The sequence below is a fragment of the Cygnus olor genome, chromosome 1 (assembly GCF_009769625.2).
Source record: "Cygnus olor isolate bCygOlo1 chromosome 1, bCygOlo1.pri.v2, whole genome shotgun sequence".
NCBI lineage: Eukaryota > Metazoa > Chordata > Aves > Anseriformes > Anatidae > Cygnus > Cygnus olor.
The window spans coordinates 138,705,002-138,720,471 of NC_049169.1; the positions used below are offsets into that span (position 1 = coordinate 138,705,002).

Consider the following 15,470-nt stretch of genomic DNA (forward strand, 5'->3'; position numbering starts at 1 on the left):
ATGGGGTGTCAGTTGTTTGGATGCTGGGGTAATTCATATTATTTGTGTTCATTCCTCAGCAATAGAAGTCTTTTCATTCCCGCTTTGGACTGATGCTTTTAATCATTTGTTATGAACTGCAAGCCTTCTGATAGAAAAAAATAAACCTCCTGAATGACTTGGAAAGAAAAATAAAGCTCTCACTCAAATAAGTCTCAAGAGAGAGCCTGCCCTAAAAACAACATAACTGTAAGGTAATCTTGCTTTTTATAGTTAAAGTGGTATTTTGCAATGGTACATAGTGTTTGAAATGGCAGGGGATAACTGAAATTATGCCTTATAGTAAAATTACTTCCCACAAATGGCACTCTGGAGAGAAAGAAGTTCCATGGACTACTTTTGACTACTTTCACTTCACAAAAGAATGCCCACCTTTGATTTGTAGCATTTGATAGAAACTACAGTAATTCGCAAGAATAATCCTCCCCATTCAAATCATCAGAAAGTTCCTGGAAGAGCCAGAATAGTTCCTGAGCCTAGACCTTCTCTTACAACAAATAGCAAATAGAAATGGGAAAAAAATGTTGCTGAAAAAATCACCACCCAATAACTAAGATCAAAACAATGCTGGTAGGAAGTGGGAAACTCCCTTATTCAGTGCATGTAACCTCAATATTTGGGCTGTCTTGCACCGGAATCCAGAGCATCCACTGTACTTCATGCAAACTTTAAGCTAGCCAGTTCATCTGTCAATATAAATGTAACAGCACAAATAGCACAAAAGAGTTGTCCCAGTATTACAGATTTTTTCAACTTTCTCTGAGGTTTTGTGGCTTTCGCTAAATTACTGCTACTGCTAACTTTAGTCTACATATGAACTGCAATTACATTTCTGAACTTCTGCATAGACATGCTTTTAGAATTTGTAAATACCTTTTGCATCTAAAAGATATTAGGAAAATATTTGTTTCCTCTCAGCTATGCCACTTCCCAATATACGTGGCTGCCATGATCCAGCTACAGGTCTCCAGGTCTCCATACCCCTCGACAACAGCTCTGGAGCTAGCTGATGCTTCTAAAAGCTCCAGAGACACCGTCCATGGGTAACCATTCACCACAGTAGTCAACTGCACAGACGTCCAGCTGCAAAAGATGTTGGCTCACTACCCTTGATTTGGCCCATACTAGCTATAAGTTAATTTGACTTTTTGTATGACCATGCTACAGGCCTTGGGAGGCACTAACCTCAGAAGTACTGCATCCAGGCTATGACAAACTCTACAGTGTGAAATAAAGTTCTTTAATACTTTCTAACCCCCATTTGGGTTTCTAACATAAATCTGTCTTTTATAGGCCGCATTTACATTCACCAGCACTCAGGTATTTTATTGCCTTCAAAAAAATTCTCAAAACCTATAGTCTTTGTCTTCCAACACAATAAATATTGTCCTTTTTACCTGGACTCAAGGGCAAGTTTTCATTTCACTTTCATCCAATGATATTCTCTCAGATTACTTTAGGACACTTTTTTTATTAAAAGAAAAAAAAAAAAGGAAAAATGCTTGAAATGCTTGGAAGGGCCCTTTGCAAAAGTCTAATTTTTTCCCGTGGAATGCAGTTATTAACAATGCACTACTTTTTCTCTATTTTTAGTGAAATTGGAGTGTAACTATGTATTATTTATGATGAAGTATTTTGTAGGTATCTGCAATGATAACCAGCTGCAACACTGGCTATGGACTGGAAGGTGGAGAAGTGAAAGAAAAATTCCCATTGGCCTTTGTACTTAAATACAAAAGTTCTCAACTCAGCCTATGTCTGTTTCTTAAGCCTAAATGTGATATCCTGACAGAATTATGCCCGAGACTGAAAACCTTGAAGCTCTAGCTGAGAACTAAGAAAAAACAACCCAGCAAATAGTCTTGTCTATACCTCATTGCTATAGGATCTTGGAGTTTTGAGTGACTACAGACCAATTTTAACTGATTGAAACAAAATAAGTTCCACTAAATTTAAAGATGCAGCAATGGTATAAGATTTCTCTTTTTTTCCTAATGAAACTAATAGTGTCCATGACTTTGACAACAAATCACATTTTGCTATCAGAATACAAAACCTTGGGAAAAGGAAATCTTGACATTATCACACACTATCACAGTTTCTGGATTATGTGCCACATTTCAAATTACGGCAAGGACATGAGGCAAGAGCGCTAAGCACATAGATGGAAACATCTAAAGGTAAAAGAAACAGATCTTTACTTCTATTATTTTTTATAAAATTTTTTTCATTATATGAAATCCAATATAAAATAATCATTCTTCATTTAAACTGAGTCTTGGACTTGGATTCCAACTCAGATCATAAGCAAAGAGTTTTTGAAATAATTACATTCTCTCTATCAATTTTAAATCTGACACTTTGACACAAGTTTTGAAATATTAAACTGAGTCTTATGGGGACATATACAGAGAGCAAAGAGAAAGAGGTGCACAAGATGATATAGTTTTGTATTCCTATTTATGTCAGAATATGCAGATATGCACATATGCAACAGCTATCATTTCCAAACAGAATATCTAGATTCCTTATCCTTATCCCATTTTATCTATCATACTAAGAAAATTCAGTTTGTTGACTGGTTTCAAATACAATAAATCTTGGCAGATGAAACTGTTAGGTCTCTCACTTTGGGGATAGAAGGGCTGCAAAGTGAGCTTTGCATCTGTTATCGAAATTTGCAGTCCTGTGAAACTGTCTTTGTCAACGGAATTCTATATTTAAGCCATGGGCAGATTTGAAGTGACTTGGCTTCAAAATTTTCAGGTAGACAGGTGTGAATGGCAGCACATGTTTGTGAATACCATTTGTGGCATTTATATTCTCTGGGCAAATTCCATACCAAAGATGCTATTTGATAAATCAAAAGGTATTGTCTGGTAGATCAGTGATGTAGGGATACATAATGCATGAGAACACTTTAACCTTTAGATCATTGGTCTAAACAGTTATTTAAGATTATTACTGGCTGAAAGCTGCTTACTGTACAGCAGTATGCCAAGTGAGGTAGCAGGACTATCAGTGTTAGAAACTCTTTGGTTAGGGAGGCTCAAATTTTCTTATTTTCTTGTGGGAAAAGGTGTACTGCCTTTACTTACCTGTTTATAAATTTCATCTCTTCAACATTTCTGGTCTGGCACCTGTTTTTTCCCCTTGTGAATGAGCTTAAGATGGAATGGCAAGGAGAGCAATGCTCATTTTTTGCCAGACATCATCTGTATCTTCCTTTACATCAACACATTGCTGGTCTTGATATCCACTGCATTTTTTTAACCTACAGTTTGAAGTTGCTGTATAGCAACTGCCCAGTCATATTATATGTTATACCCATTTTAAAAAAGCAGGGGGAAAGCTCAGATGAAAGCTTCAGTTTAACTTAATTCCCTTCATCCTTGAGAAAAACAACCTCTTATTTTCCAGATCATAACTTTTCTTCAGACACTTGCTGTCTGTTCTTGACTGTGAACACTGGGAGAAGATCATTTTGATTACTAGAGATGGGCAGAAACAGCAGAGAGCCATTTTTTTTTTTCTCTCTTTGAATGGAGAGTAATATAAGCAGGGATCACAAAACATGGTTCTCATCCAACACTCAAATTCTATTTCCATTTTCCCACTGACTCTTCAGGTGGCCTGGAGTGAGTCACATTGTCGCTCTGGGCCTCAGCCCCTCAAAGAGCACTTTGCTGCCTCTGGACAGTGCTGCTGAAAGGATTATTAGGTCCCATTTTTCCCCTCAGTCAAATACCCCTGATTGCATTTAGTTTTTCCAGCATAGAAATAGCTTATTACTTAAAGTTATTCAGAAAGGGGTAAAACCCGTCCTTCATGTAACCCTGAGTAGTTGCCAATAGCTTAGGAAATTACTCATTAATTTCAGAGAGTGAAATGTTTCCATGATGCTAGTCCTTTACATTAATGCAGTTATACTTGGGGCATTTTTGGTGCACTGAGTCTACAATTCATTTCAACTAATTAGCGGGACAATTTCAGTGGTTTGCCTTTGGCTGTATTACTCACAATTTCACCATGTGCCATTCTCCAAATGTGCAAGTGTGTGTTGTTGCTCAGACAGATTTATAGTCTGTGTTATACAAGCAGACCTACAGTAAACTGGGAACATCTGCTTACTGCATCCCAAGAGTCAAGAGGCCATTTGCAATTTGGGAGCAACAGGACTCTGTGCACAGAAAGAGGTGACCCACATACATACATTTTGTAGTCATTTGACTTTATTTATAAAAAAAGTTATATTTTAGCCCAGTAATTAAATTCTCTATGAGAGTTTTAGGAATTAGTCACTATTGCCATTGAATACAGCCTTGAAACATCTCAGTTCATGACCTCAATATAGGAATACATTTTTCCTCTGAAGTTCCTGCTGGTTATGGGGGTGAGGCAGGGAGAGTAACACTGTTGTGACCAGAGCTCTAACCTACTTCTGAGTCTAATTAATTGAAAAAATGAGCTATACGGTGTAGGGAACTTCCATCAGGGACAAGATATGAATGCTTCTTCCAGAAAATTAGTAATGCAATCTGTTAGACACCTTTCCTCCCTTTTTTCTTTTCTCTTAAATAAATTAAGCATTATGAACGATAACCCAAATTGATGCTGTGTGACTCTCTGCACACACATAGGGCTTTCCACTCCTAGTTAAAAAAGACAGAGCGTGGCCAATCTTTCGTTATCTCCAATGAGCCATCCAATTTAAGAAGAAAGTTATTCAGCAGGGAATTATGTTAAAGGTCTATTGCTCAATTTGTGGTCACCAGAGGCAAGTCTATGCAGCCAGGAACAGACAATCACACAGCTGCTCCATCCTCACCTTTGGGCCATCTTCACACATCCCTGGAGGTGGAGGAAGTCACAGAATAACTCTTAGTCTTAGGGTCCATCATGTTAACAGAGCCACAACATAAAGGCACTTTGGCATTCACAGAAGGGAAATGAAGACTGAACATTCCTTTCTCAGAAAATTACCTCAGCAAACTGGACCCATGTGATGCCACATGGCTTTTAATGGTCAGAAGTGCTATGTTTGTTAGTTTTACTAACTTCTGGAGCAAATCTGGGAGATTATGGTCTTGTGCTGACCTCATGAAAAATGGGTTTTAGCGCAGAATTATCTGTAAAATATGAACCAGTGATGCCTGTTTGCAGTTGTCTTATTATAGGTTTTCTGAGACTTTTCTTCCTATTGATTCTGCTGTATAGCTTCATGTCACTGAGCTGCTCTTGGCTTGAAAGATGCCCTTTGTCACTTGCTAAGATTTAAAGCTGAGATAACCTCCACCTAGAAAGGACTGATAGCAGGAATGGCTGGCATACAGCTTCATTGCTTAAATAAAGTTGAGGCTATTAAGGAATTTACACTTAGAGGATATGGTAAGGATATGGTATTTCTTCTGTCATCCAGTGGAAAGTTAAGCTATTGAAACACAGAAGTTTTAGGAGGAAGAAGATTTTTATCCTGTGCCTTAGCACACCCTGAATAGATGGCCATATGCTTTTTTTGCATAAGTCAAGGACTTAGAAAGTGGAATCAGACTTCTGTAAGAGTTCAAGGGACTTAGCAGCTAAAATCTCTTTCAAAGTGAATGGGCTTCAAAATCTTAACACTTTTTTTTTTCTTTTTTTCTTTTTTTTTTTTTTTCCCACTTCAGAGCCTTCAGGGGGTTTCTGTTGGAAACTATAGAACTCTTAAAATTGGTGGCTGCTCAGATTTATTAGTGCAGGAGAGGGACAGACAGGAACAGGACAAGTCCTTTTGAAGAACTGTATATAAGCTGCACAGTTGAATAAGTTGTCTTCTTCTTGAGATCAAGTACTGTGCCTCTGCTTTGGTGTTTGGAAGGGAGCTAACAGAAATGGATTCACATGAGAAGTAACAAGCATTTCTGGTAAAGGCTTAGTTATTTGGGTGGAAAAGGATTAAAAATACTGTTGGCCCTTGATCAGCTATTTAGGGGATACAAAAGGTTCATACAAATGGCCTTTTCTATCCTGTGGTTGAATGAAGACCTGCGACCACACAGCATCCCTTGAGGACACCATGCCTGCTGCCTTCTTGTGACCTCTGAGAAGGCTCAGCTGGTCTGCAGCCTTTGTCCTTCAGTAATTCCTTGCAGCAGTATCACCCTCTCAAACCTGGGGACTCAGGTTCTCTTACAAATGTTTCCTATCCATTTCTGTGCAAAAAATTGGGCAGGTGGGTTTTTAATAACTTGTTGGTTTGTATTTAAATGATACAGAGGGTCTAGCTGGTTAAATGGAGATGGTGAGAAACTCCAGCAGGAATAAGCAATGAATAGCTGGGAATGCTAACATTTGCTCTTGAAAACAGACATGTAAACCTTGATACAACCTCCCCTTTTTCCTAGACTTCTGAAAAAATTAGTTATTTGCAGCTCAGGAGTAAAATGTTTTTTTTTTTTTTTTTTTTTTTTTTTTCCTTCAATTCTGCTTTACACCTGTATTTGGCTATTATACAGCCCTATGCCATTGAAACTTGCAAAACTTGCAGGTTTTCATATAGACATAAGAGTAAATGGTCAAAGTTTCTGAGTGTATCCCAAAGCACAATGCCAAAATGCACACAACAGTCCTGACATAAATAAGCTGCTGAAAAACCTTTTCCAGCACTTCTTCTCTACAGCATTTTTTCTTTCCAGCAACTTTTTCCTCTACAACCTGTGAAAAATATCTATACACCTAGTGTGGAGCTTAACTTCAAGTGGACAAGCTTAAAACACCTTGAATGAGTTAATGTTATTATATCCTACAGTTTTCAGGATACATAGGACATTATATCCTGTGGGGAAGCATTTCAGAAGAGAAGGAAGCCAGCAGTGCAATTAATTAATTCTTGAAAAATGTCACCAAAATACCATAGTGAGAAGAAAGAGACAGCCATTAATTCTAGAATATTATGCAAAATAGGTGGCAGTGTCATTTCAAAGGGCCAGGGTAGTTTACTTTAAATTACCCTCTTAAAGCCAGAAAACCAAATGCTTCAATGATAAATATATCCAGGTCTGCAAGACATGGTAACATTAATCCAGAGCATATATCTTGCTGTGTCTTTGAAAGGAAGCTGACATTTTCAAATGACAGTGGAGGAACTACATTAAAAGAGCAGAGAAAGGAACTATTAACAACTTACCTAATGCTGTTCTTGCTGGTGTGGCATCTTTTTTAATCCAAAAGGATACCCAGGAAAGAACAACTGTTAATATACAGGGAATGTACGTTTGAATAGTGAAGTATCCCATTCTTCTACTTAAGTCGAAGTATATAGTCATGACTACATAATCACCTGCAGTAATAGCACAGAAAATAAATTGACATTGTGGTTAGATAAAGGCAGTTGTTCATTGAGCTGCTCTTTTAAGCCTCATAAAATGTTGCATATGAGATATTTCTTAGTGTTTTGGCAGCATCTGTGTTGTAATACTTGTATGAAATAGAATTTAAATAAGCCTTTTCATTCTAATTTCCTTGATTTTTAGGTCTCTGTGGAAATGTTGACATATTTGGACAGACAGAGGCTCTCAGGAATCATTCTGGATGAGAAAGTTTTTGAAAGGCATCTTGGCTTTCCAGAGTTGATATTTCTGGATGGCTACATGGCCACAAACTTGAATCTACCATCACTCATCAGATTCTGTAACTAAGCACACAAAATCCCTCTTTCAACAAACTTTGCCTTCTCTGCCCTCATTTCAGGTTTGAGTGACTTCTGTTATCTTTTTCTGAGATTTGAGTCAGGTGCTAGGGGTCTTTATGCCAAGTGTAGCATGCACATCGATATGCCTTTACATAAGAAGTTAGTTATAGACAATAGAGCTTCAGTGCTGGTGAAGGAGGTCAGACTGTATGCTTTTAAAGGTCTCATCACTACAAATCAAGAGTCTGTTTTTGTCAGCATTCCTCCATCTCAAAGCAGTAGTGGTCACTCGTAGTATCTGTTAACTTTCAGAAGATGAGCCTGGATATAATGTTTATTATTCTGCTGGATACTAAAAATCATAATATCAAGAGCTCAGTAAGAAGGCTGGTTTATCTCACATTATGTGATTTTCCTCACAGTCTCTCTTCTGCTAACCTTTATGACTCCACAGGGGATAATAATCTGTCCCTCTCTCTCTACCCAGTAGAGGCTACCGACCTTATCACCTCTATCCTTACCAGTAACTCCCGCAGCTTCACAGCTGTTAACAATCCTTTTCTCTCAGACAGTCACAGTGATTAACAATAATGAAACTGAACTGAGACCAATATCTGTACTTTGCTTGAAGTATGTTTGTTGATTCCATTTTAGATGTGAATAAGAGTTTATACATCTGAGATTTTTTTTTTTTAATCTGATTACATCACTTGAATAATAAATTATATTACTTCTTGTTACAAGCCTTGATTTTGTAGAATAAGATATTTGCAGAAGAGATGATTTCCTATAGGTAGGTAACTCTGTCCTGTTGCTGTAAAACTCCAGAAGACCGAAGAAATTGGTAACATGGAGAGATTAATCCCCGAAGAAATGTATACGTGACTCTTCCCAGTAGAGGCAGAATGAGTTAATTCGGATTTAAGACAAATTAAAGCATATTTTTCTAGTATCAGAAAGAATATGAACAAAAGAATTAAATACAGTTGGTATTTGACTATAGCTAAATATGACGTAGAAAATAAATTAATTCAGTAAAAATAACTTCCACCTAAAGACACACCAAAGGCCAATATAATATGAGTGAACTACCATAAATGGCAAAGTCAAAGGTAAATAAATATATATGAGGATGGCATCTGGGGACAGAAACTTAGAACAATGTGTCAGTAGGAAATGTTCTATGTGTAAGTATTATATATTATAATTTTTATTATAATTATATATTATATATCTCTATTCTGAGATAGATATATTTGGAAGAGATTTGATAAGCCTGTAGGTGCTTCTATCACGCCTCTGTTAGATTAGCCTGTGCATTTTCATGAGTACTGTGCAAGTACAAACCTTATGACCCTGAGAAGTTGGACATCATTCCAAAAGACTCAGGTGTTTGGCATATAAGGGCAGAGCTTTAATGAAAGAGCCCAGTGCTGTTACAAGTAAGAAGCATTGAAGTACATCATGGCATAGAGAGTCTTGTGGGGTGTTCACAGGCAGGGGGTTACTTTCATTCCACTGATTCACAGTACTTTTCTCTGTGCAAGGAACAGCACCAAGGAATTGACATGGGTAAGTAACCATTGCTTCTTCCGGTTTATTTTTAAATTACATCAGTTTCCTAATCTGGTTTACTGTACTGAAGAAAGATTTACTCTACAACAGCTGAGGTAATTTGGCAGAAATAGGAGTACGAATTCAGAGGCTGTGTAAACCAGTGCTTCTACTGACAGGAACAAACCCAACTACCATGAAAAAAGGTTAAGATAATGTTTCAGATGCTGTCTGTTGAGGTAGATGGATGAGCTAAAAAGGAAATAAGAAACTATAGAAAATGTACCAGGTCCTTACATTTTCTCTTAGTTATTGTATCTAGAACTGCACATCTACTGATAAGCTGATTGAGAATAATAGAAACCAAAGCAAGCTGCTGTCTTCTCGTCGTGTACCACAATGTATGATACACTCAATTCCAGTACACACACAGGTCTCTAATCCGCTGACTTGCATTACAGTGATATACAGCAGAGCAAATAAGAGTGAAGCTAGATATGGATGGCAAGATACTCTCTAGTAAGATAGATTCTGCTTCCAAGATCTTCAACAGAAATAAACCTGACAAACTGAGAGCGGTAGAAAAATAACAAGCATTTCAACTATTTTGCAGACAGGAACACTGAGGCATAGATTAAACGACAGAGAGCATTCACATTTAGCCAGGAACATATTCATTGTATTTCAGGTATGATTCACTTCACCTGTCTTTAGACATCTAAAAGGCAGATTCTACAGATGACCTGCACATCGTGGCCTCCTTTGTTTACCCAATGAAGAGAAATTGGTACTTCTAGTATGTGTTTTGTCTAATCTGTTTTAGAGGTTTACTTCAGAAGGAGGTAACTTTAGAAGGAGGTGAATGTGCCCGAAATATTTACATTTGTTGCCAGAGATTAAAAAGGGTGAATGATAGTATCAAATGTGGACAAAGACACTGTAGATACTTAGATCACTCTAGATGGTAGATACCTAGATCACTGTAGATGATCCAAGGAGTCAATCACATCCCCTGATTCCATGGTGAAAGTTTCTTCAGAAAATTGTTCTACTTCTGTTAGGGTGCTAAAGTTAATTATCTACATATAATAAACTTCTTAACTTTTTAAAGGATATTTTATTTACTTTCCTCCCTTGTTTCATGGTTCAACTTGATGCCCTCTTCCTGGAAGCCATGCACAACTCTTTCTCTGCTTGTTCTCCATTCATCTATCTCAATCCTCCATTCCTTCCACTGCTTTTTATTACAACAGAACTTTTCATCATCTTTTTCTCTCAAATAAAAAACCGACCACAATATCCTTTATTTGCAGAAACCATGACTGGACTGAATTTTACAAAGAACTGCAAATTCCCAAATAGCCAACAAAGTCCCATAGCTGTCTAATAAGCACCCAGTGAAGATGAAATCCTAGGATGACTGTCTGCATTCATTTATCCACTAACCTCTTTTCTTGTCTGAAATTCACACAAAAATTCTCATGTGAAGAAGAGAGACCCAGTCACAAAGGCAGCAGCTGTACATAACCGACTTATATTGTACTCTCTGTGCCATACTTTACCTTACACGCTGACAGACGATATACAAAGACATCGGGAGAACAGTTTGGTTCAGTGGAATTACTGGCACAAGGGAGAGGTAAAACTTTTAAGATTAGAATTAGCTGGTTCTCCTACAGTACTCTCACAGTACTTGGAGAGGATACAGCTTGGAGAATATGAATATTGATGGAAATGCATAGGAGGAGGAGGAGAAAATCACTGCTGAAATGGCAACTGAAAGCATAAATGTTGGGATTGCTGTCAAAGCCAAGCACTTTTCTGTGCAACATGTACTAGATGCATTTTTAATAGCTATGGTAAATTATGATTTGCAACTAAGTGACCACTTGGTTCTTCTGTCCTCAGAAAAGTCAGCTTCTTTTGAGACACCTGGATTGTCTCTTCGCATACAGAAGAGCAGGCTTGTCTGTGAAATGGCTGTCTGTTTGATGCACTGCTTCAAAATACATTACTGTTATTAAAGTTTAAACTACTCCTTCTAGAAACCTACATTATCCTCTATATATCTAAAAGCACTTTGCTTCAGTTTAATGGAAAGTAACCATATTATATATATGACTTTCTCTATACACACAAAATAATTTGACAGGTATTTAAGGTTTGTGGAGAACTAATTTTCAGAACAAAGAAACTCTCTCTTTGAAGAGACCTGACCTGTGATCTGTTCTGCACATCCTGCAGGCACAAGCAACCTGAAGGAGAGAAAAAGCTTTCAAACACTGCACTCAGCCTCCTTGCTCCTTCACCAGCCTTCAGAGCTCCACCTGCCATTACTGTGACTGCTAGGAGAGGAGTTGGGGCTCATTAAGTGACAAAACCCTGCAGTGCAGACAAGATGGAAAAGCCTCCTTCCAAACTGCATATCATTAACTCAGTGTATTTGGTTTAAAAGTAATAACAGAGTGATTGCCTGGCTATGAACCACTGAAATAGCTAATAGTAAGAAACTTCACTTTGAAGCTCAGAGAGGAATTCTACTTTTTAACAGCTGAAAGAATTTCCCAGGAAGGCAAACTAACTTTTAACTGTACTGTCAGACCAATTCACTGAAATAATGAAAATTACCTTGAGGCAAAATAGTGCCTGACCAGTTTTCTATAATGAGAACAAAAGTGCATCTGGAAGCAGCAAATCTGGAGTACCAGGAATAGTGCAGCCAGGCTTCCCATGAAACCAAAAGGACTGTTGTCTGTGACCCATAGGACTTGTATTAGTTTAACATTTTAGTATGAAAGTAGGACACCATTTGGAACAATAATGATTTTTTTTTTAAGGAATAACCACTGTGGATTTTGATGAACAGTGTTAGGTTATAGTCCGTTTCTATTTGCTATTGAAGACTAAGGGCGTGGTTGACAGAACTGCTGGGAGTTTGTTTACATTTCACCAAGAACAGTGGCCTTAAAGGTGAAATATTTGAGTAGAATGCAATTGGTTACATTATTTTAAGAAAAGCTTACACAAACACAACATGATATACTGTAAATCATTTTATATAATACATAGATTAATCCTCCCATTATACTCTGAGCTTAACATGTACTGCAATCCCAATTATCTTAGAAAAAAAGCTAAAGGATGAATGACTTTACAAAGACTGCAATATAAAACGATGATGTACACATAGAACAATTTCAGCATGTAAGTGGAAGCTTACACTATAATGCTCCATCATCAGGACTGGAGAATAATGAGTGGCAGAGTTTATCCAACTTGTGAGAGTTTAATTGCAGAGGGGAAAAAAAAAAAGGAAAAAAACAAAAGCATAATCATTAGAAGGAGGACTCACACTGTATGTCATGAGTATTTCTTTATCAGCAAAAACACCAAGAGTGCATTGAGGTATCTTCTTTATTACCAAATTTACCTAGCAATCTAATGTTCTAATCTTCAGTGCTACTTTTTTTTTTTCATTTTGTTTTTATTTGGAAGCCAAGAGAAGACCCTATTTAATAATGCCATTCACTCTTCACTTCCTCCCAATCTGTTTTTTAAATTTAATTATCGAAGTTTCCCTTTTTCTTTCCTGAACTAGGCTTCTGTGATTTCTTAATAAGCTGAAATTTTTCTACCAGTTTGGTCACTGCCCATCAGGCATACAGTGGTGTCCTTGAGTGACAAAGGCCTTCATTTACAATTCTTTTCTCTGATGCCATGGTAGAGCTGTAATATGGGTGATTTGAAAACTGTTAGCTAAAGCCAAGGATTGCTCCTGTTGTTGAATACATTGGCAAGACAGATGACAAGTAAAACCAGTGGAAAACAAATTTTAATCTAAGTCAGTATGTACAGAAGTTTTTGGGACTCATACTTGTGGTAGTGCTGGTATCAACAGGGAACATGAAAGTTTCAAGTTCAAGAGCTGGTTTTGGGTTCCAGATTTGCGCAATCTGGAAAGAACATTTCAGCACAAAATCAGTCAAAAATAGAGATTGTGATACAAAATGCAACCCTGCAACCCTGCCTAATTCAGAGAAGGAAAAGGAAAACAAACAAAAACCCAACCTTCTGTGTCCCAAATCTCTCAGTTTGTGAATTTATAATTGCCTTTGTCCTCACCAGTGTGTGTATGTGTATGTGCCTGTGCACATGCACAAGCATAAGCACAGTGTAGCCCAGAGCTGGCTTTCAGCGCTTACACCTGAAATACAGATTTTCCAGAAATACATGCACACACCATGAGTGCCAATTAATTACTTATGTTATCATAGACAAACTACTACGCCAGTATATAGCAAAAAGAAAAAAGAAAAAAAAAAAAAAAGGAAACTAACAGCAACAGCATTGCTTCTGCTGGTAGACATCATTCTTAGTTATATGCAAATACATACTTGTAAGTGTGTGTAATAAAAATCAAATATTATCAGATTACTCTGGAGAGTGAAAAGCAAAGACCAGATCCCAAGTTGTCTGAAGGGAACATTTTTTTTGTAACTCAGGAAAGACCAAGACTTTGTCCTAAATTATCAGAACAGAAAAACTTTAAAGTTTGGTTTGGTTTGGTTTGGTTTGGTTTTGTGTGTGTAATGACATGAAGAATATAATATCGAGGATCATATTTTTATTTAAAGCTATGAATTCCTTTATATCACTATCAAAATTTGCATTTATGTTATTTGTTCTTCCTTACACAGTGAAGTTTCATTTTCTTTGATGCAAGTAGCATTCTCAAAAGATTTATGTAAAACAACAGTTTTGTTAAATGAACTATTGCCTGCTTTTAAAAGGTATTGACTATATTTCCAACAATTACAGTTATTTCATTCTCTGATTCTGGCATATATCATTAAATCTGGAAAAACAATGAAGTTGTCTAAAGCTCTAATTTCTTTCTACTGATATTCTTTTCAGAATTATTTGCATACATAGGTTGTATAATTGAACTTTTAATGAAGAACTGAAATTGAATAATTAAAAGACCCTTTTATTTCTTGTGCCCTAACCAATTCAGTGCTGTACCAGCACTTTCAAAAGCAGTTGTTTTTGATTCCAATGTTATCATTACATTGTATGTAGCTGTAGCCCAAATCTGTTAAGTTTATGGAATTCTTTGAAGGTACTGAGGAGATAGATCAACAGACATTAATATAACTGACCTCCAAAATTAATTCTCAAAATACAAGCTTTGCAACAAAACTTATGAATGATGATAGTGTTTGTTTACATGATTAAGAATGTTTTGCTTATTTGTGTACTTACATATTTACATGCTTTTATACTTATATAGCCTGCTCTGCCATATCCTACTGTTCATTCTTCCCAGTCCTGCTACTGCACATAATACGCTCCTCCAAAGAAGTCTATGTGAAGTTATAATATATTATTTCTCTACATGATGTTACAAGAGCATTACAAGCATCAGAATTGCTTTCAGACTGTTCAGGCCTATTATCTTTAGGCATAATGACATTTTTGGTTTAGAACATAAAGTATCATTTTGTATATTCTTTCAAATAGGGTACTAATGAAGATGATGGATTTTTAATTTGACTATTGTAAGGTACTAATAATGGAAAATCCTCAAAAAATGCAATTTCATCAAGCCATATAATGACAATAAAAATATATTACACCACAAGCAAGAATTCGATCCACGGCTAAAAGTCCAGCTTGATTCCTCACTTAACAGAAGAAAAGCTTCACACATAACCTCCTTTTGCATTCATGCATCAAGCTGAGAGAAATTCAATAAACGAATATGGTGTAGCATGCATGATCCGTTGCTCTTTATTCATAAGAAGATTTTGCTATTTACCATATCTAGATTTTTTTTTCTTAAAGAATAAAGGCAAGTAAAAGCAGATGAAATAAAAACAGTAGTAAATTACCTATTTTAAACTACCTATTATTAAAATAGCTGCCTGTTGCCATGAAAGTAGGCAAAGGATTGTAGAGAAAATGAGTGTCATTTATGTAGGGTCTTGTTTGTTTGTTTGTTTGTTTGTTTTTTGTTTGTTTGTTTTGAGAGAGAGCAGTTTTGTTGATGGGTGCAATGCTTTTAGAACAGAACATTCTTGATGCTCCATGGGGTATCAAATACTGTAGGAGATCTGGGAAGATACAACATTAAGGACTGTGCATAAAACCCCAAGTTTTATGTCATCTGTCAATGCTCATCACTTCTTTATTTAATTAGGATTGAACT

The 15,470-nt window shown here is 36.7% G+C and overlaps 1 protein-coding gene across 2 annotated transcripts in view; it reads right to left on the bottom strand.

Moving 5' to 3' along the window:
- The window catches only part of GABRG3 (gamma-aminobutyric acid type A receptor subunit gamma3), a 331,802-nt gene that overhangs the window by 9,697 nt on the left and 306,635 nt on the right, over window positions 1-15,470 (bottom strand). For both annotated transcript variants that reach the window (XM_040535635.1, XM_040535644.1), the window contains exon 7: window positions 7,205-7,357. In XM_040535635.1, coding sequence (XP_040391569.1) covers window positions 7,205-7,357 — 153 coding nt within the window. The remainder of the gene's footprint in view (window positions 1-7,204; window positions 7,358-15,470) is intronic.